The 25435-nt window shown below is 38.7% G+C and overlaps 2 protein-coding genes and 1 non-coding gene across 3 annotated transcripts; 2 read left to right on the top strand and 1 right to left on the bottom strand.

Moving 5' to 3' along the window:
- Positions 1 to 874: 874 nt before the first annotated feature.
- LOC110372327 (cysteine--tRNA ligase, cytoplasmic) lies at positions 875 to 7411 on the bottom strand. The gene is made up of 11 exons (XM_064036567.1): positions 7037 to 7411; positions 6498 to 6764; positions 5765 to 5981; positions 5396 to 5606; positions 5086 to 5318; positions 4727 to 4960; positions 4400 to 4535; positions 3400 to 3605; positions 2968 to 3130; positions 2483 to 2679; positions 875 to 1970 (listed from the first exon to the last, which is right to left on the bottom strand). Exons 1-11 carry the CDS (start codon positions 7216 to 7218, stop codon positions 1845 to 1847), a joined length of 2172 nt encoding a protein of 723 aa, XP_063892637.1. The 5' UTR covers positions 7219 to 7411; the 3' UTR covers positions 875 to 1844.
- Positions 7412 to 8223: 812 nt separating this feature from the next.
- On the top strand, positions 8224 to 14063 carry LOC110372304 (uncharacterized). The gene is made up of 7 exons (XR_010276867.1): positions 8224 to 8665; positions 9209 to 9388; positions 10028 to 10340; positions 10586 to 10740; positions 11528 to 11645; positions 11959 to 12092; positions 12339 to 14063. It is a non-coding gene; the product is annotated as an uncharacterized LOC110372304 (transcript).
- Positions 14064 to 14166: 103 nt separating this feature from the next.
- LOC110372382 (intraflagellar transport protein 88 homolog) lies at positions 14167 to 25383 on the top strand. The gene is given in 21 exon segments (XM_049840903.2): positions 14167 to 14515; positions 15026 to 15168; positions 15611 to 15737; positions 15844 to 15948; positions 16120 to 16233; positions 16596 to 16699; positions 16910 to 17019; positions 17171 to 17289; positions 17564 to 17721; positions 18164 to 18386; positions 18609 to 18810; positions 20103 to 20198; positions 20201 to 20267; positions 21007 to 21109; positions 21450 to 21563; positions 22983 to 23091; positions 23314 to 23421; positions 23863 to 23925; positions 24471 to 24519; positions 24521 to 24613; positions 25212 to 25383. Coding segments are annotated over 21 exon segments (2544 nt in total). The 5' UTR covers positions 14167 to 14299; the 3' UTR covers positions 25333 to 25383.
- The last annotated feature ends 52 nt before the right edge of the window (positions 25384 to 25435 follow it).

Here is a 25435-nt window from a genome sequence, read left to right as displayed (position 1 = left end):
AGGACGTAAATTCTAAAAATTAGTTTTAGGCCTTAGGCTATTATGATTGTTTTAGAATTGTCTCCATAATATTATTATAGATTATAGACTTCCAGTTTATCGACTATGGTAGAGGTATTCTCCATAGGTTAGGCACCTAAATATGATGTAGAAACCTTTATATGTCAAATGAGTCAATTAAGAACCGATAGTTTCTTGTCGAGGATATTTCCACGCTTATTATTTACATCAATGTAAATCAAATATTTTACGGACATTATTTCAAAGATGAAAAAAAAAAGATAAACTAGGAATGAAAATATTCACCAATTTCCTGCTTGCAAAGTAAAAAATTGGTAATAAGGAAAACAATATAGTAAATTAAGATTTGTTCAAGTTTAAATAACAGGGATAAGTCATGAAGCAGGTAGGTATCGTAAGTTAAAACGATTTGTTTTTGTGTAATGCAGTTTTTGCGATTCGTCATTATTATCAAAACCTCGTCTATTCATTTCAATAGAAGTGTCTTGTTGTTATTTAGGTACAAAACATTTCCTCAACTTAATCATTTATTTAAGTACAAGTAAAAAAACTAGATCTCGGACTTCATGAGTTTTATTCTGTCAGCCATAAAAAAGGAGTTTAGTCTCAAACTCTGCATTTTTTTTTTTTAAGAAATTACTATGCCTGATCTACACTGGCTGGATGAAAATTCAACACACAGTAATAATAAAGATGAAGGAAAACATCTTGAAGAAACCTGGATGAACCTTGAAGAAGTCTGAAATCACCGATCCGCCTTGCCCAGTGGTGATTAACGCTCCTTCCTTAATTATTCCATGTATTACACATTCCTATAGTGGGAATAGTTTTATTATTTACCAATAAAATGCTGTTTGAAAAATTCTGAAAACCTTTTATTGTGCTCATTAAATGCGAGTTACATTAAAATGACAATAATAAATATAAATGATGGTTAAGTAATTCTTAATACTGAAATAATATTACTTTCAATGAAACACTTTTGCAGTTGTGACTTTTGACCAGTCACATGACTGTGTAGACCATAATATTTAATTTAACCATATGTAAACAATTAAGAATCTAAAATGTTATTTCATTTATGAATAAAATAAAAGTAACTGAGCAGATTTTTAATGATAAATGCAAATCGAATGCATAGAAGGCACAATGATAATTTAAAGTCATGAAAAGCATCCAAAGCATGAACATGATATTATAACATTTAATAAAAACGCTTACGGAATGTAGGTACTCAATTCCACGATTACGAAAGATATTTAACGAGTAATCCGAATAAATAAATCATAATACGTTGAAGACTAAACACAATATGCTTTAAAGCACAATCAAATGTCGTCGATGAATTCCAATTTCGCTTAAATATAAAACCACCATCAAAATAATTTAAAGACTTTCACACCAACAACTAACTCTCATGCCTTTATAATTACAATAATTAGGTATTTTTATCCTATCAATTATGTACACCAAGGCATCAACATTTGTGTGTTCTTTTGAGATTGAACTAATTTAATACTATTATATAAAACTATGATTACAGTCGGCGAACATTACAAGCATACGTAAACTAGATACCAATACCTAGATACCAGAACATAGTAAGATGGATAGGTATAAAAATGTATGTCCACGACTGTACATTTATTTTAGATTAAGCGAGTTTAGGGTCCGTACTACAAAACCTTTACAATTATGAATTACCAACTTTGCTATTATTACATTCTACTAATCGAAAGCCAAAAGTCAATTCTTTAAGCAAGATCAAGTGTATTGTAATACGGACCTTATTGCGTTAAGATAAGGGCGACAATAGAACGTCGTCAGCAAGTGTTGACGGATGCTAAGTACTCGTTGTATTTCTTCTCTTGAGCTTGTTGCAGTTTCTGCAGTTTCTTCACCAGGCCTTTACTGAGCTCTTTGCCTTCATGGTCGTGAGTTGGAAGACCCTAGAAGATAGAAATAGTACTACAAACATTGTTTTAAATACATAGTGTGGAATGTAATTCTTCTCATTATAAAATTATATTTTGCTTCGTCAATCATGGCAGCGCCGGTCGATTTGATCAAGATTATTAATTTGGTACTTTGGCATGCCTGATAGCCACCATGACACGCTTTTGTTAGGTTGACCTGTATGTAGCTATGTAATGGCATGTAATCTAAGGTAACTAATTTAATCATCTTCCAATGATTGTAATGTCATGAAAATTGGTCAGTTGTGTGTAGTTATGTTGACAATACAATAATATGGACCTGTCGAACTGATCTGACAATGAAGCCGGAAGATAGGCATGGACATTCGATGACGGAGAATCGTATCATAGCCCGGGTTTGGGCTTCTTAGAAAAGAACTTTACACTTGTAATGAAGTTTGACCGTACATTTACAAAAGCGTGATTTTTACACCTACTGCACATGCTAAATTGCTATTGTTCAACTAAAAAATCTTGGTAGTTACCTTGTCGTCAAACTTGGAGTATTTATCGGCCTCCCGCTTGAACATTTCTCCCGGGGGAATCTTCTTAAGCTCTTCCTTAGCGCGCTGCGCTTCGAGCAACTCTTGCTTCTTCCTCTGCTTCTCCGCTTCTAGACGCGCCTTCTCTTCTCTCTCCTTCATGATCTCTTCTTTACTCACTAATTTGACTACTGTGCGATCTATCAATAAAAAGAACATAGTTAATATTAGCATATGGTTTTAACCGATTAAAAAAAAGGAGATTCTGAGTTTGACCCGTATGTATGTTTGTGCGCTATTATCTCACGTTTGGCTGAATCGATTAAGACGCGGTTTTCAGCATAGTATTTGTCAAAGTCAGGAGAAGGTTTTTGGTATATTGTTGTATGAATTTACATAAAATAGAAGATACATGTGAACATAAAAGTTTAGCTTTGCACTGTCAAAAAGTCTAAAAGTTACTCTGCTAAGCATATGTAGTTACAAACCAGGTTTGTCTTCCAACCGCACTCCCAGCTCAGGCAGGTCTCGGTCCCGCAGCAGGTCACACAGCGCCAGCACGGCCGGCGCCTGCGCAGCACGTGCTGCGTCACGCACGCGGCCGCGGAATGTACTCAGCGCTTCTAAGTACGGCATTACTGTTTGTTCCAGCTATAATAAATAAAAGTAAATAGTAAGTTAAGTTAAGTCACCAGTTATTACCAAATTTTGGGCTTCTAATTAAATTACTGCTTTTGCTTCCAAATTGACAATTATTTCCTCCTTGTAGAGTCTTATAGGCTTATAGGTCTTATAAAAGCATCAAACATTTAGTAAAAAAAACTCCATCACATACATTCTCCTTGTATGGTCACAAGACTCATAAGATCATATACTAACGCTAAAATGCTTCACCAAAATTTATAACACTAAAAACTCACGTCAACATTGCCTCCATCAGCAACAGGGAAGCCAATGCCTCCCCTTGGCCCCTCCACAGCGCCGAACACATGTAACACGTCGGTGACGTATCGCGCGGCCGCGGCCAGCAACGGCGAGCTGCGCGGCTTCGTGTTACGTAAGTACACGTGCGCCGCGCCCACCAGCTCGCGTAGACTGTCGAGAGCGGCACGAGTGTCGATGTTGTCTGTGGAGGATTTGAATTTAGAACCAGGGTTTGTAATTTAGAATCACATCGACATAGGCCCTTGTCATAAGCATAGGGCCAGTACGGCTGCTAGTAGTAATGTATAAGAGCCTCCACATGCCACGGCGATGTATGTGAAAAGGCTATCCGTATGCTTGTCAATCCGAAACAAGTCCTGGTAAGCCTGACTGACAGACTAGTCAATCGTCGTTCACTTGCATAACGAACTAAGTTAAATCTATTCATCAATAAACCCTTGTTTTTACATTGAGTACAATAGTTACACAACCGCCGCATAGAGAACACCTGGAAGAGCTACTGGTCCATTAAGCAGTACATGAAAGGGGACCTTCCCCTTTCACTCAAGCGAAAATTAGTCGACTGGGGCATCTTGCCCGTCCTAACCTACGGTGCGCAAACATGGTCTCTTACCGAGTGTCAGAAGTCCAAACTCAAGGTTTGCCAAAGAGCAATGGAACGTAGCTTTTTAGGCATTAAACGGACGGATCGCATCCGGAATACCGTTATACGTTCCAGAACAGGAGTTGCTGATGTAGGCCGAAAGGCAGCCACATTGAAGTGGAACTGGGCCGGACACGTTAGCCGTATGCATCCGGAAAGATAGGCCACTATTGTCACCCAGTGGCGTGACGAACTAGACGCCTACTGTCGAGACTGGTGGACTCGGTCGAAGGATCGGGAAGTGTGGAAGCGAGATGGGGAGGCCTTTGCCCAGCAGTGGGACATTATAGGCTAGTAATAATAATTAAAAACAATAGTTCTGTTTTCCTTACCGCACAAGGCCGCGTGCACTTGTTCCTTGACAGCAGACAGTTTGTTGGAGAGAGCCCGCTCTTCCGCGTCCCACACGCCGCCGCAACCCTCGTCGTACCCGCTGCGGAGTGCGTCCTTCACGGTCAGGAAGAACTCCTGGAAATAAAAAAGTTTATTATGCTCACTAAAATATAACATAAACAACGAGTAGTCTCCAAGACAATACTAAGTATACAATTGCAGGATAATGTTTGCAGTCTTGTCACAGTTAACATACCTACGAAGCGGCCGAAACGATCACCAACGCAGGCAAAAGCTACTTATTTTAGAATAAAGAGAATTCTCACATTGAACAGTTTCTCAGTCTGAATGGCCATATCCATGGTATTGTCAGAGTAGTCAAGGGTTTCCTTCCAGCCGTGCATTAGGAAGCCGATTCTCAACTGTCTCGCGGTATGTCGACGCAACGCTTCCGATATCGTCACGAAGTTCTTTAAAGACTTCGACATCTTGCAGCCAGCTATTGTTAAATGGCCAGTGTGGAGGAAATAGTTCACCCAGCCGGGTTGGTCAAAATGAGCCTGAAATTACATGAAAAACATTATACCATTTCATTATTTTGAACCCAAACATATACCCAGCTTTTAACAAAATAAATTTTCTTCTATATTTAAAAAATAAAGATAGGAATTAGTTATGTACCTACCTCACTCTGAGCTAATTCATTGTCATGATGAGGGAACTTTAGGTCCACGCCTCCCGTATGAATGTCCAATTTGTCCCCGAAGACATCGGACGCCATAGCTGAGCACTCGATGTGCCATCCCGGACGGCCAGCGCCCCAGGGTGACGACCATGAAGGTTCGCCCGCTTTACTGCGCTTCCATAGAGCGAAATCATTCGGCGATCGCTTTTCACTTGTGTCGTCAGTAAGATCACCTGTATGAAAAAAATATTAATGAAGATTTTTTGAAGTAAAAATACATGTGAATAATGTAATTTATTATTTACTTTACCTTCTCCTTCTTGTAATGATTTAGTATCTCCATAAGCTTCAGGCACTAATCTGGCATAATAATGCTTGTCTTTGCTATCAAATTCACTCACACTGAAGTACACTGAACCATTTGATTCATACGCTAGACCGTTATCTATTATCTTTTCAATGAATTTCACTATCTGTGGTACATATTCACTTACTCTTGTTAATACATCTGGCGGTAATACCTGCAAGAAATAGAAGAGTTTTATCACTAATGAGAAATGAAAAGGACAATTTTTTTCAGTGTACAGCAATTGTAATTTTGAATAATAATATTTTTTTTTGTTGATAATGCTAAATTGGGTGGAATAATTAACAGTACACTCTTAATACTGATACTTACATTTAATGCTTTCATGTCTTTGTGGAACTCATTTTCCCAATACCTAGGCAATGCGGTAAATATAGCATTGTCAGTGACAGTTGCCCCAAACTGACTGTCCAGCCATTCTGATATAGGGCCCTTGGCAGAGTGCAGTAGTTCACCCCTCGCAGTAGATATCTTTGTTTCATCCTTGCTTTCTACTGCCGCTTTCAGAGTTTTAACGGCTGAGGCGATGCTAAAAATAATTTGCAATTTGTACTGATAGTGATCTACTATGTTGATAATATGCAATTATCAGATTATTAAATGCATTTCATTCAATATGATATCATGTTCAAAGCAAAACAATTAATGACTCCTAAGAAACAATTATAGAAATCCATATTAAAAGAAATCAATCGATAAATGTGGACCAGTTCGTTAATAGACAAAAGGCAAAATTTAAAGTGAAATTTAGATTTTTTTATTCGAGTTCATATTATGAAATAATATTGTTATAACATATTTCTGAAACAGCCACATGAAAACACAGGGAATGGAACATATTCATAACTAACACAAGCATGACAAGGTTTGCTGATAAGAACATATGTACTTGAATAGCTTATCTAAGCAGCAGTAAGTAATGAAACTGACTACAACAAGTATTAATGAAATTATTGCAATTAAAAACTGTGAATAAATGCTGATAAAGATGCTCGTTATGTTTCGTTGACCCGTTTGTTTTGCATACAAAGTTGAAATGACCTACCAGTCTAACGTTTTCTGCATAGCACCTTTTTTATCTGGGTCAGTGGCTTCTTTGACTATTGTCTCGTAGTAATTTACCACTGAAGTTGCATCATCTATGATGCAATTCAGACTTTTGTTCTCCTCAATATACTTCTCAAACAAATGATGCTGCCTGGCCCTTTTGATAATTTTATCGTCAATGTCCGTAATATTCATCACGTAGAGTATGTCATAGCCAAAATAATTTGCCATTACTCTTCTCAATATATCAAAAGATATGTATGACCTGAAATGTAATTTTGGATATAAATTAATACTATACTATACTAATAAATTAATATAGATGGAATAATTCTGATTTACTGAGTGTATTAACCGAAGTCAAACAAGGAGCTTGTGAGCTCTGCTCTAGGACGTTAGAGAAATAATGATAGATTTTTTTGTTGTGAATGTGCTAAACTGTCACTCGAAATTAAGATTTGAGTTTAAAATAATAGTATATATTATAAATAGAGGTTCAGTTTTTGTCATGATTCAATGAAAATGTGTTAAGAGTACCTGGCATGGCCCATGTGGGAGGCGTCGTATACTGTTGGCCCGCAGCTGTACCAATTAATACGGTTACCATTATCGCACACGAATTCTTCCTTTTGCCGTGTCAAGCTGTTGTACAGCTTTAAAACCGGCTTCTTCTCTGTTCTAGCCGGTGGTGACCAACTAGGTTGACTTCTTTTAGACATGGTTAGTTTTTTGACATAAACTTCTGGCTGAAGGTATTCAGTGTGCACACTACCGTTTATAATACGAAAGAAACTCTATAAAAAGCTTAAAGAATCTCTTAGAAATAATATTTTACGCCACGTACTGAACATATGATGCATGACTTTTTGACATTTGAACCACCACACGATTTGCCTGACACTGACAATGACAGCATCAGCTGTCTATTTACGTTTTAAGGTTGACAATTGTAGAGATGTCCGGTTTTATTTAGTATTTTTTATTCATAGTAATCGTTTTTTATCAAATATTTGGTAACAGTGTCCAAATAATTCATTCTTTTTCAAATTATTAAACAATCAAGCAGGAAAGATCGAGTTGCTTCTTCTATTACTTTATGCAGGAAGAAATTCAAAATAAACATGAAGGCTATTTCCTCCTAACTTACAAAAAACAATTTGTATAGTTATCAGCACGAATGATGAGCTCTCGGCTTTTCCATTGCGCACTGTACACTTAAGGAAATAAACCAATAAATCACTTCTGCGCAGATGAAGGTCAGAGCTCAATATCCTTGCCGATGATTATACGTAGTAATCGGAATCAGTTACGAACTTTTCTAGTTTCCCGATAATCATTTTGTATTTACTGCCTACATTTTACAAATGACCAGTCTAACCAAGGGGTATCGGGTTGCCCGGGTAACTGGGTTGAGGAGGTCAGATAGGCAGTCGCTTCTTGTAAAGCACTGGTACTCAGCTGAATCCGGTTAGACTGGAAGCCGACCCCAACATAGTTGGGAAAAGGCTCGGAGGATGATTTTACAAATGACTTGAGGAACTATACCAATCAACATTAATAAACTTCTTCTGTGTTTTATTTCATTCATAATGTTATACCATTTACTAATCGCTTTAAGACTCGACTAATTTGGTAAGAATTATCCGAGCAATTATTAGTCGATTTTCTGAATTGATTTATTTACATGACCCGAACAAAAATAAGAAACGTGAGCAGCGAGCGAGAAATGTCGTTTCTTTCTTTCGGACGTGAGCAAATTATTCGTTGAAATGAGTTGGTGAAAAGAGATAAAACTATCGACTTCTGTTAAATTTTATTACCTCCGATTCAGAATAAAAACTTCTTGTTGACTCGTGAGAATGTGTGTGTTATGTGTGTGAACAAAAATAACTATCTATACATACATACTTATTTCCACAGAGTACATTCTAATATTATTTCTACGCGTTTATCTGAAAGTTGCGACTACTGTACTCATAATTTACTTAATTTTTGTGTATTTTTGTATTGTTTCGTCCTAAACACTTAATCCTTCCGGACACCATGGCTCTCTGTGTTTGTAAATGCCTGAATGTAACGCTTGAAGGTGATAAAGTTGAAGACAATGTCGATATTGGGAAACTGGAGTTATCATCCATGGAACAAAGGGATATTTTTTTCAGTGAGGTACCGTCAGTAAACATGTCTTGACCTTGACTTATAGGAAGGGTTTTCATTGCTTGAAATATTAAAATATGAATGAAACCTTATCACTATCACTGAGATCACATTTATTTTGATATTATTTTGTATGTATCATATGTATAATACACAAGTACATGTGCGTTCGGCACTGTCTCTGTTTGTGATTGAAAAAGAGTACAGTTACCGGCACGGATGTCGAGCCCTGACCTTCACCTGCGCACAAGCGATTTACTGCCTTATTGCCTTATGCGTACGGGTGCGCAAAGCGATCCCCACTCTTCCGCCGAGAGCCCGACATCCGTGCCGGTAACTGTATATGAAAATTCTTCTTGTCCACATTTTCCCGACTTTTTAGTTAATTGAGCTTTTTTATGTTCTGAACTCATCTTGTTGCTTTCCTGTTCTTCTTACAAAACACTATCAAAAAGAATGCAAACCAGTTTGACTGGAACCATAATAATTTGTCATGAATATTGAGTGTTTCATGTTCTAAAATAGTTATGAATGATTTAATATTTGTTATAGAAACTGATGTCTTGCACTCTGAGCAGCTTGAAGAGTCAGGTTGCCCAGCCTGCACTGGTGGACCAGCGAGCACTAGGCAGGTGGAGCATTCACTCCTGCCTGGCTTGCGGCCAGCCCACTCATGCCATATCACATGACAAAAGCGGACCTTATGCATTGCTTGTTTGTAAATCTAATCAGGTCAGTATTAATTTCAGTGTTCAATTACAATAAGTTAGCTAAATACGAGTATTGATGAATTTGTTATGAGACTATGTCAGTTATTGAAATCTGTTTTGCAAACACATGAGTAGGTATTTTCTCATATTTAGAACTTGCACACTTGTGTTTCCATGTAATCATTTATATTGATTCTATGGCCTTGCTGATTATCTAATATTGGAAACAAAGAAAGTAAACATGTAATACAAGCAAGGTTTTATATTTTTATGATTTTTATTTCTTTTAACTGCATGGACTGTTAATGCTTTGCTTATAAAAGTGTTATTCAATGTGATGAAGTTATATTAAAAATATTGTGCGAATATAGGTTGATTGATATTTTTATTATTGGTATAATAGATAAGTAAATAACATATATCCACCTAAGATAAAACAAGGAATAAGTTGTTTATGATTAAATTACTAGGACTAGTTTAATGTACAGGTGGAGATTGATTCTGGGTGCAAGATTATAAATGAAGTTGTTGTTTATCTAGGCAGCCATGCTTCTTGATTTTCAATCTTGTGCTAACAGGGAACTTGTTTACATCACAATCTTATCAAGAACATTGATAAATTAATGTGTGTGACTTATGGATATACCTGTTTCTATTTCAGACCACACAAGATCGGATAAACAGTCTGAAAAAGTCAAACAACTATTCGCCAGTATTCAACTTATTAGTGCCAGAAGTAACAAATGATATAGAAATGAAGGAAAATGTGGACACAAACAACTTCATAAACAGTGATAGGAATGTGTGGCTGCCAACTCAGCAGGTGATAGGCACGCTCAGTAAACAGCTGAATCAAACCCTGCAGTCTCAGCTGGAAGCTGTCGAGGAGTCTGTCAGGCAGTTCAGAGATCAGAAATATGCTGAGTTTGAAGCTTACAGGAGAGAGCACATAGGGATCACAAAATATTAGCTAGGTATGCAAACTTGTTTTAGCCTTGTGGCTTATTATATTGATGCACCAAATCAGCACAATTTAAATGAATATTAACACAGTTATAAATAGCAGCTCATCATAATCATAAAATTAATAATATTTATTCAAATACGTTACTATTTATAAAAGTTGATATTGTTACTTTACTTCCTACTTTGATAATGTGTCCACCAAACAGACTAAAGTGAGAACACATTGTCATTACAAATATATGTTTTGTTACAGTATCATAAGCAAGGCACGCAGCACAGTGGACAGGGATGGCTGGCGGATCGACACGAACATTGACAATGGACCACCCTCCCTCACCTACCTCCCTACAACGACGAAGACTGTCCTCCTTCAAAGATGCCAAAAAAGTCTCACAAAATATTGTTAAGGTATGATGAATATATACTGAAATATTATTCCAATATCAATTAATTTATCAATAAATATTTATATTCAATTCAAGGCAATTATAATCAGTTAATCTGATTAAATTCATTCAGTATTGTGTATTTTGACTTTTCAATCAACTCAATAAATTACAATAAATATCTGATAATGTTTGAGTGTCTAAAAAAAGCTATTTAGAAAGTTAAAACTTATTTTTGTTAAATAGTTATTGTTTCTTACATCATCTTCATTGCCTGCAAATAAGTATGCCACAATTTATAAATTAATTTTGTCAGAATATTATGTATTATCCTAGTACTCGCATGATAAAGATAATTGCTGTTAGTAGTATTAATTTACAACTCTGTTTGTTTTGTTACCGTGAGCCACCATAACAGAGGAAAAGTACACGATAATTGATAATATTGTGTTTACATACAATGTACAATTTAAATAACAGTTACTACTTGGCACATGTAGCCTTACACATGCCTTTATTTACGAATACACATGCAATTTCGCATAAGTTCGCTAATTTATTATGACACCAAATCGGAATAAAAATAAAACTTTTGGTCTTTGAAGTAAATATATTTCTGCCATTTTTGGTTGGTTTTATAGCCTGAAGTTTAAATCATGCTATTATGATAATAAAAATAAAGGCTGTATAATTAATTCCATAAACGAAGTGTGTTTATGCTACATAATATTTACAGGGTGTTTTATTTTTTTTGTTATTGAAGGTTACTGAAAAGTCAGGCTTATCTTTGTAAATATTTATGTTTTCAGTCTACTAGGAATATGCCGCCTGAAGAAGATTCATTGGATGCTGAGGATCTTTTTGACTTAGAAGGCTTTGACTCCAGGAACAACATGCTCTCCGATCAAGATGACTATGATTCTGATCGTAAGTATTCAAGTCTGCTCATGATATTTCTTCTTCTCCAAGCGCCCATAAACTATTATTGACTGTCTACAATTTAACTTTGAACATGTAATCTAATGGACAGAAGAGCCGACTGTAGTTGTTTAACTTGTTTCTATCTTTTTTTGACGCAGTCGAGTTTAATGCTTTTGTATCTTTATTTTTCCATAGCGAGTTTTGATATCACTTTTTGTTGTTACTTTAGAAAACAACCCACATGATTTTCTTAAACATATACTTAAGCGCAGTCTGCTTGATATGTTGAGAAATGCATTTTCTCAATAACGTTTCTCAGAGGGCAGTAACGACGAAGGCATCCACATCGGGCGGCCCCGCGGCGGCGGCGTAGAGGTCATCGCGCGTTCTCTCCCCATGAATATGCCAAAGTTCCCCAACGAACGCCCCACGCCTCGGGAGTTAGACGATGATGTAAGAATTTGTGATAAATTTATAATATTGCATGATTTAACTATGTTTTTTTATTATTTGACCATCAAATTAGTATTAAATTTCAAAACACTGCGAGTCTAGTTTTCCTTAAGATTTACGAATTTATTTCGAGCATTTTGTAAGTTTAGCCCTCCTCAATGTTTGCGGGATATTTCCTGATGATATCTATTCATAAGGCAGTATCAGTAGTTCAGTACACTCATGTAAAGTATCCGCGTGTTGCAGGAGGAGCCGCAGGACATAGCGGCGAGCATCAAGGCGCTGGCGAGGTCGGTGCACGGCGACGTGTTCGAGCTGCCGCGCCCGCGCTTCTCCACTCAGATCTAGCGAGCCCAGCTCTGTCCGCGTTACACTCGCCCGCTTCACAACACCCAACCATTCAGATATCTCGTCGAGTTGTGCATGCCTCGTGTGCGAGCACTCACACATACACTTGCCACACATTGGTGCTTCATGATGTGATCACAGTGACCCTAAATCCAAATTATGAGTATACATTACGTTTGACCTAATAACTAGTGACAATACATGCTACATTAATGAAAACCATACAATATGGCAGCTACATATTAAAAAAGCTTGAAAATTGGGAGCTCTTTAATATTATGAAATAAGGTATAAATGTATGAGAAGAAAGTAGGATAAGAGGCTATAAAAATATGTTATTATAAGCAGAGTAACTATAAAATAAAAGATAAAAAATAAATTGTTTCTAATGCAGTTTACTAATTATATTTAATCTTAACTCGGGCCCCGACAGGACATAATTTTGATTGTATGTAAACCGCCATTTAGTTAGTTTTGAGATACATTTGAATAATGAAAACAGTACATTCATAGTAGTGATAAAGGATGCATTCTATGGTTAATATATTTTCTACTATATGTCCATGACTAGGATATAAATAAGTGACCATCAATTATTGCGAAGTCAATTAAAACATATTTAGATAATGGTGAGATGAAATAGTGTTATTTGCCTCTGCGCTCAATGTCGGTCGCTCATTCTAATAAACACAATACAATCTAGCCATGTAAAGGTAATAATTGATGGTAAACCCGACGAATGCATAACCTTATATTTAGAAGTCGGTTAAAAATAGAGTTGTGACAGCATTATGTTAATTTAAAACGAAGTGGACCTAAGATAATATGCCATATATTACTGTGAAATAATTCTTGTCGGCCTTTGGTACCTTTAAAACATTCATGTATGTGCGAAAGTGTCTTGGTGTCAGTGAGTATTGTTAAATGTATGTAAATATAATAAATTTTATAGATGACAAGTAAATATAAATATGAATTGTTAACATCTAAGTCATATCCACGTTAATAGACTTTTCTATTATTTTTATCAGGTGTTATCTTAATGATAAGTGAAAAAGTGTACAAAAATATTAATACCTTGCATTTCTTACTAGTCTTTTAGGGTCACGAATAATTTTTCATTGTTAACATTTTGTTCAGTAGGTAGTTTATAAAATCGCGAACTTAAAGGAAATCATGAATGTACATATAAGTGATCATATTGTTATTACGTTGGATAACGAAACAATAAAAAACTTTTGAAAATCATTTATTTTTATACCCAATATTTTGAATGTTTATGTAAAGGTGAACAGACAGAATCAGGAATCAGGAGTAGGCCTCGGTGACGCAGATGCGTTTCGTTCGTTTGTAATGTTTACTTTCTATAACTTGCTTAGTATATAAGTTAGCCTATATTACGTTTTCTTATCTCGTGTGTTATCTGAACAGACGAATCATAGTTTTCAGCGTCTTCCAATAGCACTGATTTATAAAGGAGAAAGATGATTTTTGAAATGTGATGTTTATTTCAGTCAGTTGTTTTTTTAGCTAAAACTAATAAATTGTTTCATTGGTGTGACTTTTAAGAGATGGACCTTGATTGTATGTATTTAGAAGTATGTAATAAATATTGAACGTGAATCTGACTTATTATTTAATCTCAAGCCATAATTCATACAACATCTACTAATTTAAAAATGACGCGTGTATAATAACTCTTTGTTTGAATAATGTAATAGTTTATAATCCGGTCTATTTCTGTCGACCTCTATCGTTGACATGACAGCCGTTTCCATGGCTACGGCGTCACAACAAGCGTTGCTGAAATTAACTGGTGATCTGTAGTCCTAAATAAATTTTGTAATAAAAGAAGGACAATGTTGAGTTCACGATATTATAGTGCGTCAAGGCTTGGCACTGACGCGAAGCCTCGAACTGCGATGGTGGTTGATGAAGATGATGAGTTGTACGCGGGGTTCAACGAGGTGGCTCCAGCTTTGGACACGCGCAACCTGCGAGAAGACCAGAACTTCCAGGAGGCACTGCGCACTGCTGGCATCGGGAGGAAACTGCCCAGCAGGATGGGCACAGGGGTGAGTCACAAACATTGTTGCTACTGAGATAGCCCATGTTTTGCTATGTCACCACTTATTTATTATGCTATCCGTAAAGTCAGTCTTTCTGTCTCTTGACTACCCGTAACGACTACCATAAGTGGCCCAAGGCCGGGACCCATCAATTTATTGTGCCTTCCAAAACACTGAGGAACTCGTCACCCATCCACGGACTGACTGCGCAAGCTTAATCTTATGATGGATCGACGATCCGTGCAGCTGTGTGTGTGGTGTAGCTTTGATTTACTCATGAGCTGAAAGAGACAATGCAGTTTATAAAATTGACATGAACTGATGCCAAACTTAATGAATTCTCGAAACCTTAGTTGCACTAAATTCAGAATACCTATAAGATGCGTATGTGGCCAGACCCGAGCTCTTCAAATATACCTACTGCTGCATTGTAACTTGCGGGATGTACCGAGCCGCCATTAATTTTGGCACGAACTGTATTCCAACAATAATTTAGTTACAATTGTCCATGAGCAGATGACACGTATGGGCACGGTGTCGGTGCGCGGGAACAGTTCGCGTGCGGCCACGGCGGCGCGGCCCGTCACGGCCGTACGAGCCGCTGGCTACACCTCCACACTGCGTGACCTGCCTGCAAGGGACGATGTCAAGGAGGATAGGTATGCAATAATTATATTTTCTTTATGATGTAGAGTCAATTAAATTGATTTGTTTCTACGTATTCCCCTCATGTACTCCCTTTATTGCACCCCTACATACACCGTGATCGTTTCTTCTTCTTCTAGAGTTACGATTTCCCTACATTCTTACTCCTTTATGTTCTGCCCTGAGTATTCCCCTGAAATACCAGCTTAGGTTCTCTTTTATGTACTAGCCGTTTGTTCTTCCCCTATGTGCTTCCCTTATATATTATGCATATGTAGTAATATGTACCTACTTCCATCAGACACTGGCACCATGCGCACAGAAGTCTAATCAAAATCAGTAGTAAGATATTGGTACCCTCGTTTTGTACAGATTTGGTTTCTCACTTTGCCCGAAAACCGCATTTGTTTTTTTTCTGGCTCCTGGATCTACCCCTATCTAACACTTAATTCGTAGTATTGAAGAGCGGGTGAAACAAATGGAAGCGCGAATAATGACACTGGTTGAAGAGTCGTGCATGCTGAGCGCACGAACCGATCCTGATGATGACAATGCGCCGAAGAAAGAAATCGACCTGGGTCAGGTAAATTGCTCTAAAATCAACCTTATTGCCGTAGCGTATAGTTGAGAATCGTCAATACATTAATTTGCTTTAGTAATGGCATAAAGAAAGTGTGACCATATTCCAGGCTTTAGCCAAAGCACAAGAGGCTTCGGCAATGGAAAGGCAGTTGATCCGTATGCAAGAACAAGCTAATCTAGGTGATACTCATAATCTGGACCTGACATTTGCTGTAAGTAATAGTATTTTCTTTCGCGAAGATTCTTCATAAACCTTTACCAACCTTATGCTTCATTATGTTCCTTACCTGATTCCTGAACTATGAACCTTATGGCTAAGGGCATATAATTGAAAATTGGTAACACAGATAACCATTCAAACTCCCTGCATATAATGTTTTCAGGTTCTATGCAACTTGGCAGGCCAGTATGCGGTCAATGAAATGTACACGGAAGCATTGAATACTTATCAACTGCTCACCAGGAATAAGCTGTTCCCTCACGCCAATAGACTCAAGGTAATCATTCTAAATTATTCATTTTCTAATTTCCTCTCTAAATATCTATAAGTTGCCTTACAGTATGTATTATGTACCCCACATAGCAAAGATAAAAGCTTAAGTCATCATTATACTTCACATATATCTATACAAATATTATAAAGCTGAAGAGTTTGTTTGTTTGAACGCGCTAATCTCAGGAACTACTGGTCCGATTTGAAAATTTCTTTCAGTGTAGTGTAGATAGCCCATTTATCGAGGAAGGCTATAGGCTACTTTTTATCCCGGTATGGGAAGTAGTTCCCACGGGAAGCGGGTGAAACCGCTGACAGAAGCTAGTATCTAAATAAGAGTTGAAAAGGGTTGTTTTATGATTACAGGTAAACATGGGTAACATCTATTTCAAAATGGGAGAACACCCAAAGGCCCTAAAATTGTACAGAATGGCGCTCGATCAGACACCGACTGCTGAAAAAGATTTGAGGTAAAACATTAAGTTTAGTTACATTTCTTCTGCATTATCTCCTACAGTCTTCTGGGAAATAATCTATATAAATAAAAATGAATTGTTGTTCGTTAGTCTGATTAAAACTCGAGAACGGCTGGGCCGATTGAGCTGATTTTGGTTTTAAAAGGTTTCTAGACGTACAGGGAAGGTTATTAAATATTTCTATCTAATATTGAATATTTTTAGAATGAAAGTGATGCACAACATCGGTCTACTGCTGGTGCGTATGGGCAAGTTCCGGGACGCCGTCACTAACTTCCAACACATCATGCACGAACAAGGAGATTTTCAAACTGGTAACACATAAAATATATCTTGCCATAATTGTAAAAAAATAATTTAAAATTAAAGAAAAAAATCTATAATTAACAGACTATTTTATTTATAGATATCACAATATACCCCTATTTTTCAAATAATTAATTAAATACAATTATTTGTTTGCAGGCTTGCACCTCGTGTTGTGTTCGGTGGCATTGAACGACGCTGAAGGTGCCAAGGCGGCATTCCACGCAATGCTCGATGTGGAGCCGCCGACCTTCCACCAGGATATCACTATAGATGACGTAAGCTATTTAGCTTATCTAAATGCCTTTAACATATTTATTTAATAAAAAAAAAATGAAGTTCTGTACGGTCCGGTATAGTAGTATTTGCATTATACTTTTCGCATGAAATCTGACATCCGTCAATCTCAATTTCGTACAAGAGGTACTTTTGACTTACCAAAATAGTCCTAATTCTATGCAATGCACTGCTCCGGTTGTGCTAGCGTCCAAAACAGGCTTGGATTTGGAACGGCCGTAGTTCTTACTTAGCATAAAAATGAAAAATTGACAGGAAAACGACGCATACGAGTGTGTAGTCCGTGACGTGGTCCGCGGTGACCGGCTGTCGCGCTGGTCGCGTCGCGGCGCCGCGCATGCTGAGCGCTGTCTAGCGCTGGCAGCTGCTGCCGCCGCCATGCAGCGCCCTGGCTCCAGGGGACCGGACTCTGGGTGAGTGATGTTGACATAGTAGAAATACTAACTACATAGACATACATATGGTATGAGTTCAAAAACGAACACGAAGCACTAATGTTATCAGCAGAATCCGCGATATTTAAAATCTGTATTCTGTGGTGTAAAGTTGACCCGCGACACGTGACGCTCAACTTGTACGGCAACGCACAACAGCGCGCGACGTTGGTAGCTGGTGCGCAACATCATAAACAAAAACAAAACAAAAGTTAGCTTTCAATATGTTGGAGAACTTGTCGTGCAACATGTTGTGCCTCAATTGTAGCCAGTAGAAACGCGGCTTAATGTACATATATAGTATGTTAGCGGCATGTCGTGGTGCGTGGAGGCGCTGCGCGGGTACAGCGGCGGCGCGGCGGGCGCGCGGCTGGAGCTGGGCGGCGTAGTGTAGAGTGATGTCATTACTTGTGTGGTACAGCGGCATGTCGTGGTGCGTGGAGGCGCTGCGCGGGTACAGCGGCGGCGCGGCGGGCGCGCGGCTGGAGCTGGGCGGCGCGCTGGCGGCACTGCGCGCGCGGCCGCCGCCCGCCGCACACGCGCAGAAGGCGCTGCAGCGCCTCAAGGCAGTCGCCCGCGCGCATCCGCACGACCGCGTGCTCCGCGCCGAGGCCAACACTGACGCTGCCTTCGTGGCATATGCGGTTGGTATATCTATATGACTTTGTCTTTCTGCATAGTACGCCGATACTAGGAATTGAGATGTTTTAAATTGGCAATCTAATAAAAAAAATATTTTATACCTATTTGCCTATCTTTCACAAAAAGAGAGAGAGTACACAAGATACGGGTAACCCAGACGTCGTCCTTAATAAACAACCATTTTCCAAGAAACTTAAGTTTTGATGCAATTGTGATACCCTCAGCTAGGCAACTGGTCGGAAGCCCGTCAGCTGAGCGAGGCGGCGTCTCGCGACGACCCATACTCGTGCTGTGCGCGCGTCACCGGCGCACTCGCCGCGGCACGCGCCGCCGACGCCGCCGCGCCCGCCTGGCACCAGGCTGCCGAGCAACTCGCCGCCGCCACGCATCTTGATCCTGCTGATCTTATTGCTGCACACGATCTGGGTAAGATTATATTATACTTGCCACAATATCCTGGCATATTTCTAATCTAACACTCTTAAACTGGTTTTTAAGGGCTTGTGTTTAAACACCACCCAAAAAAGTACCTATTTTACTACCAAAAAAATTCTAAACAGTTACCAAAATGGATAAATGGTCACCTAATAACATTTCCAAAATATTATTAAATAAAACCATTTTTTCGTATTATTGACTACTAAAAAAATATATGGACGCCTTTAAAATACACTTTAGACCAAATATTATATATTGTCACTACTTAGATGTTACCAATTATGTAATACCATGACGCCTAATTTGGTCATTTTTGTTAGACTAAAAAAGCTAACGATCGCTAGAGTATTTCCCAAATACCAATTCAAATACTGGGGTTCCCAAACGTTCGTCGTTTATTTATTGTTATATGAATTTGTGTGTAACTCAGTACGTTTAAAATGTAAGCACGCAACATGCAGCAAGCATGGCTTCTGTCACGGCTCCGGCGCTGCAGGGCTCCGGCGGTCCCATGCGAGCTTATTGTCGCAGATGGTTTTCACGCTCACCACCGCAGCTTCGGCTTGCTGGCCGGCTGAGCTGGCCAGCCACAGCCGCGGCGGCGAGCGCTGAAACTACCTGCGCCTCAGCTCGCAGGCCGCCTCGCCCCTCCGCGCCTACGCGGTTTTGAATTGCACTCTAGGGGTAGGGCAGACTCAGCGATTCGTTTTCGTCACTAACTTTGATTTTGTAGTAATATTAATCTTTTAGTTGGATAGAATTTGGTGAACATTAATCCATTTTGGGAACCAAAAATAATATTTGTGCGAGATTTGCGATTTTTCTGATGTTATTTTTTTTTTGGATCATAATATTATATAGATACTTTAGTGCCCTTTTAATAAAGTCAATTTTTTTTTTTTTGGAGTTGTTCATTTTATTTGGTGCCCCAGCTTAGAGTCTTAACAATATTTTTGGTGACCGCCTAAATTATACCCGTTTTTAAGAGACCTGAGAAGCTCCTGATGCGTTAATGTTTCACTTTGGTCCTCTAATTTACCACCTGATGCACCAGCTACGAATCACGCCTTGTGTGCGTGAACAGACCTCACTAGGGGCCCACTTCTTCATTCCAGTGAATCCTGGGGCCATGAGTTTGAAGTCATTCTTGGCGGTTATTGTACCCAAGTAATTGATAACAATTTTCCCGTCCTTAAATTAGATGTCTCGTTTCTTTTTTGACCCGGTGAGGATAACCAGCCATAAAGGCTTCAAAAAGTAACATAATTCGTTCACTTCAGCGCTAGCGCTAGAGCGCAGCGATTCAGCGTCAGCGCAGGAGGGCGCCATAGCGCGGTGGTCGCTGGTGCGCAACGCCAGCGGCGCGGGCGCCACGCTGCCCTCGCCGCCGCCGGCCTCGCGCGCAGGCACCACCACAAGCACGACGCCGCTGCCGCCGACCACTGGTAACCACTCATGTATATACTCATGTAACTAGCTAGTAAGTACATAAATCTACAAGGGAGTACTAAAAGAAGTTCATAAGAAAGTACATAATGGAATAACATAAACCCGTATGTACTACACTTGGGTGTATATTGAGGTATTAGATAAAGGAGTACCTTTTTTTACGATGGCAAAAATCATCAAATGAGCCCTACCGCTGTGGTTAAGCAGCGGTGAAGAGCTCAGACTTTTAATGACTAAAAATTCGTCGTGTTCCTCCGTAGGCCTTTTATGTATCAGGGCCGCGTTAACTCTTTCGACAACAATCTCGCAGCCTCGGCAGGCACATAAGATAGTCTCTTAAGATAGTCTCCTTGGGGCACTACATAAGGGAGTATCTAAGAGAAGAAATAAAAATGACGTCACTAGTAAACTAGGGTGGTGAACATGCCTAAAGAGCTCACTAGGGTAGATACGCCACTGGCCTCAGATTACACAATTCATGCAATCGCCTTCTGTTCGGCGATATTCGAATTTTCATGCCTTTATTTTCGGTAAGATTGCAATGAAACTTTACTAAGGGGCAATTTTGCTGGTAATAGTTTGGTGTGTCAGTACACTTGTAAAAAAAATATAATATCTGATAACGTTGATATCAGCTTTTAAACTTTTCGTTTTGATCCCGTTCCTGTGATCAAATAACCTCAAGGAACATTATAGATAAAAATTGCTTATTGTTTTTGTTTTAATTTTTCCCAGGTACAGTCTCATTGGCAGCTGGGATGCCGGAGTAACATGTGCTCTTGCGCACCTACACAGCGAAATGGGCGACATACAAACTGCTAAGCATCATTTCCAAGATGTAAGTTCTTTTATATAACAATGTGTCATTATTGGCGTAGGTCGATATACAAAATAGGTTTTGAAGTCAATTAGTAAGTAAATAGGTATTCTAGTAAATCATTGTGTCCCAAAAATAACAAAAGTGGCGCCCATGTATTTATCATTAAATAGAATGCATTTAGCACGTAGTTTACCGGTTTTAAAGTTATAGTTGAAGTCATGCCCTTAAATTGGCAGCTTCTTTAGTCTACTGAACTAGGTAACCTGTTTTCATGTATTGATCTTTATTTCCAATAGAGTTCTTAATATAAAATTGATGCTAATTTAGTTTCTAGAAGAGATTTGGTATTTGCTCGTAGGTAGAAGCGGTGTGGCCGTGTGAGCTGTCAGCTCTGGAGTGGCTGGCGAACGAGGCGCCGCCTGACGTCGCTCTGCAGTACTACAGGCGAGCTGCACGATTGCAGCCCACTAACGTATGTATTAATTTGAAGTTGAATTTAGCTTATCTACTAGGTACACTTATCTACTAAAAGCTTATCTAGTAAAATATGATATTCCTACTTACTTACGCTTTAAAATAAATACAGTATGAAATCACATCACCATGCTTAAAAAAACCTCAGAATGTAAAATCTTTGATCATCATCTGTCTAGCCTTTTGAGACACGAAAGAACTCAATTTTTTGTTGCATTTACCAAAGTTTTAGTTATTCAATGGATCACCTTCTGTTCCATACCGTAACAAAGACGAGTACACATACATGTACTAAACAATACAACACAGCTTCATTAATTAATGTTACATAGTTACATATCAGGGGCCCGAAGTTAATAATGTCAAAATCGAATAGAAATTGAATCGCAATATATCGGGCATTCTGTTACTAACATAAGACCAATCGTATTCCAACGACATTCGATTGGTTTGCGATTGGTCTGCTACTTTGGTGATTTTGGTCTATACGGTAGTTTGCTCTACAATCATTTTGCAATCGTAAATCATTTGCATACAAAATGATTCATTATTGAATGACAGAAAAGGATAAAAACGTTTATTTCAAAGAAAAAATAACGGAGTGCCACTAACGCTTCAATCGTAATCGAGTCGTAATTGGATCGCAATCGAATGTGAATCGTATGTTGCTTAAGTAAAATTAGGAGAATCGGGCACCTGTACAATAAGTGTACATAGAAGGTAATGTTCTTTCTACACTTTAAAATATATAGTTTTTTGTAATTATGTGCTGTTTTCTTTAAATAAAACTAAACTACAAATTCAAATGGTGTTAATATGACGTAGGTACCTACATAAAAACGATAGTAGGTACCGTTTGTTTGTTATCAGAGAACATTCCATATTTTCCGAAACGTTGTGCGTCAATCCAGAATTATTATTGTTAGGACACAATAATAATAACTTCTAACAAAGATAGTTATCTTACATCAACTTGTGTTATTGTAAAAACGATAGTTACATTACAAACTCTTTTTAACACCACAAACAAAATACACTTTTGCTACTTAGAGATCAAATCAACACAAATCTTGCAATTCGAACCACGTTGTCACGTTCACCTTCCTAGAGGCAACCTGCATACAATAAAATAACCCATTATAAAATACTGAAAGTGCTCTTGTCCTACATAAAATGAAAATGCAAACTGAAAATGAATGTCAGATTAGATATTTAGAAAGATGATGAATTACTTACTAAGGAACTCACGACTAAGAGCATCACGAAGTTTCTACTATTTTTGAAGGCAAAGCCCGCACTAAAATTTCCCAAGAGGCCTTTACTTTTTGAATCCAGAATTTCTGCAATTACTTCTCTACTTAACATACAACTGATAGAAGTTCGAACAAAACGCAATATAAAAGGGGTTTTGTCGTAGGCTAAATGGGGTTTGCTGATGGGAGCGTGCCTGCGAGCCAGCGGGCGATACCAAGAAGCGCTGTCGCTCTACAAGAAGATGAACTCAAGGTTTCCCGACAATGTGCAGTGTAAGTTCACATCTTTTATTACTCTTGTCACTTGTCATAATCAATTTACAAAAGCGTGCCTTTTCCTTGCCTTAAAATCTTTCATTTACAGTATTTTGACGTCACAGTCGAAAAAAACGTCTACTGCTTCACAAAGGCCCAATCTGGAGGAATTTCCCCATACTAGCGCGCAGGGCATGCGTGTTGATCAGAATTATAAACTGAAATAATGTACACTTGCAGGCCTGAAGTTGATAGTAAAGCTGTGCGGTGATCAAGGCCTGTCGGAGACGAGCACATGGACGCGGGAGCTGCAGCGAGCACAAGCCAGGGTTAAGCAGAAGGAGCAAGGTTTGTTAGTCACTCTCATCTCCTTATATGAAAGGGATCTCTATTAGATATGTTCTTATATATTTTTCCTAAAATAAATTTCACTATAATCGTATAAGGTTCTGCATTCAAATTAAACTGAATAAACTTTGTTAATTAGTACTAAAATACGCTTAGACAACTGTGTAAGCTAAGCTACTATTTACTAACACGCATTTACTTTCTATATTCTCAAAATGTACATACCTAACCACCTACATTAGAATTATCAATGACGGAAAACTACGCATTCTGAATATTAGTTACTCAGTGTCAATTTGAAATTTTAATGCGCACGTATATCGTCCGAGGCGCGTGGAAACGTACCTATCTTATCTGAGAAATTAGATCAAATCGCAGCTACCACCAGCGACGAACATTATACCTACGGATTATACTTAATTGATTATTTTGTTTCAGTAGCGGTTACGTCAGCAGGAAGTATCTCCTCAGGGGCCAGTCAGTCGCCCATCGACCAGATCAGAGGTCAATAATACGAAATTCAATGAGCTAATTGCTACAAAATATTGCATAATTAAGCTTTTTTAACGCAGCGTTGTTTATTTCTCTTTTTATCAGTTTATATCTCTTACATGTAAGGTTAAATCGCGGAAATTCCTGAAACAACACAATGTCATCGATTTGTTTGTTATTAATCGTCTTATTTATTTTACAAATATTATCGTGGCGTATTAATTATACCTGTAAAAGTGATTCACTGTATGTGATTGAACATAACTTCCTGAAAATTCATTCGTGATTCATGCGATCGGCCTACAAATAAGTGCTGAGAGACGGTAACGGAGAGCATCTAGGACTAGGTACTTGTCAGCCATTGCGATATTTCGATAGCCCAGGCCGCTTATGGCAGGCCGTTATTGCTAGAATACTAGGTAGGTAGGTACATAGAAAGTTAGTGCAAACAGCGCAAAAGTGCCCGTTTGTAACGACGCCACATTGCACGTGTGGTGACGTCACAGCGGCTTCATGAATGTGCATGAGGGTAATGTGGGCCCGTGACGTGTGCGCAGGCGCCGCGCGCGTGGACAGCGCCGGCGCGGGGCCCGGGGCAGGCGCGGGGCCGGGCAGCGCAGGCGCGGGGCCGGGGCGCCGCCTCGCGCCGCGCCAGCGACGCCCGCCCCGACAGCTCGCGCCCCAGCACCAGGCCATACGCGTGAGTGACCATGCTCCTCTCGTTCAGGATCATCATACAGGATCCAAAATGATCAAGGGAATAACCACTTCAACCACCACCACTAAAGTCTACATAATATTTTTGAATCCATTACTCCATTACATATTAATCCATTACATCCTTGTACCTTAATAGATCAATATCAAGAACTTTAGTAAATCAGCAAAGTCTAAAAAGGGTTTTCTTTCAACCAGCGTTGAGGCACTGCGCTCACTGCACTCAGGATTTACGCGAAAATGGTCGCGCGTAACACAGCGGCCGCTGAATGGCCTACCTAAAAATGGAGATTTGGAACATTCCAAAAATAAATCATGTTCTATTTTCCAATAAGTATCAGCAACAATGTGATGTTAATCTCTTTGGCGCATGAAGCGTGAGTGAGAACACTCGCCTCATTAACGAGCTACTGCGCACCAGACATTTACGCTAAAACGAGTGGCGCCGCGGGGTCAATCGTCTGAATATTTATTGGCTTGATTCCGTAATCAATTCAAATCATCCACTTGCGTACTCAAGTTTTAGCGACAGGTAACTGCTATAAAATAGAGACGACTAAACATTGATCATTCGTCCTCAGGTATTCGAGTACATCGAATTCAGATGGTTTGCAGCCGGTCAACCGGTCAATAAACCGCTCTGAGACGAAGAAGAAACATATTGAAGAATTTGACGATGACCTACCTCTACCCCCAGAATAGATGTTTGTGAAACTTTAATATGTTCATAATTAAACTTCTTTTGTACGGAAATTGCTGTTTAACTTGGGTTCCGTAAGGCCCAAATTCCATATAAGACATAGAG

This window comes from Helicoverpa armigera, chromosome 10, assembly GCF_030705265.1.
Source record: "Helicoverpa armigera isolate CAAS_96S chromosome 10, ASM3070526v1, whole genome shotgun sequence".
In the NCBI taxonomy this organism is placed as follows: domain Eukaryota; kingdom Metazoa; phylum Arthropoda; class Insecta; order Lepidoptera; family Noctuidae; genus Helicoverpa; species Helicoverpa armigera.
The sequence above is the reverse complement of the archived record's forward strand: the minus strand, read 5'-3'. Positions and strand labels throughout refer to the sequence as shown.

Excerpts from the sequence above, each read along its gene's own strand:
- LOC110372327 (XM_064036567.1), bottom strand. The coding sequence starts at position 7,218 with ATGTCTAAAAGAAGTCAACCTAGTTGGTCACCACCGGCTAGAACAGAG. Across the intron at positions 4,961-5,085 it reads ATGAATTAGCTCAGAGTGAG|GCTCATTTTGACCAACCCGG; the intron begins GTAGGTACATAA and ends ATGTAATTTCAG. Across the intron at positions 4,536-4,726 it reads AGACTGAGAAACTGTTCAAT|GAGTTCTTCCTGACCGTGAA; the intron begins GTGAGAATTCTC and ends TTTTATTTCCAG.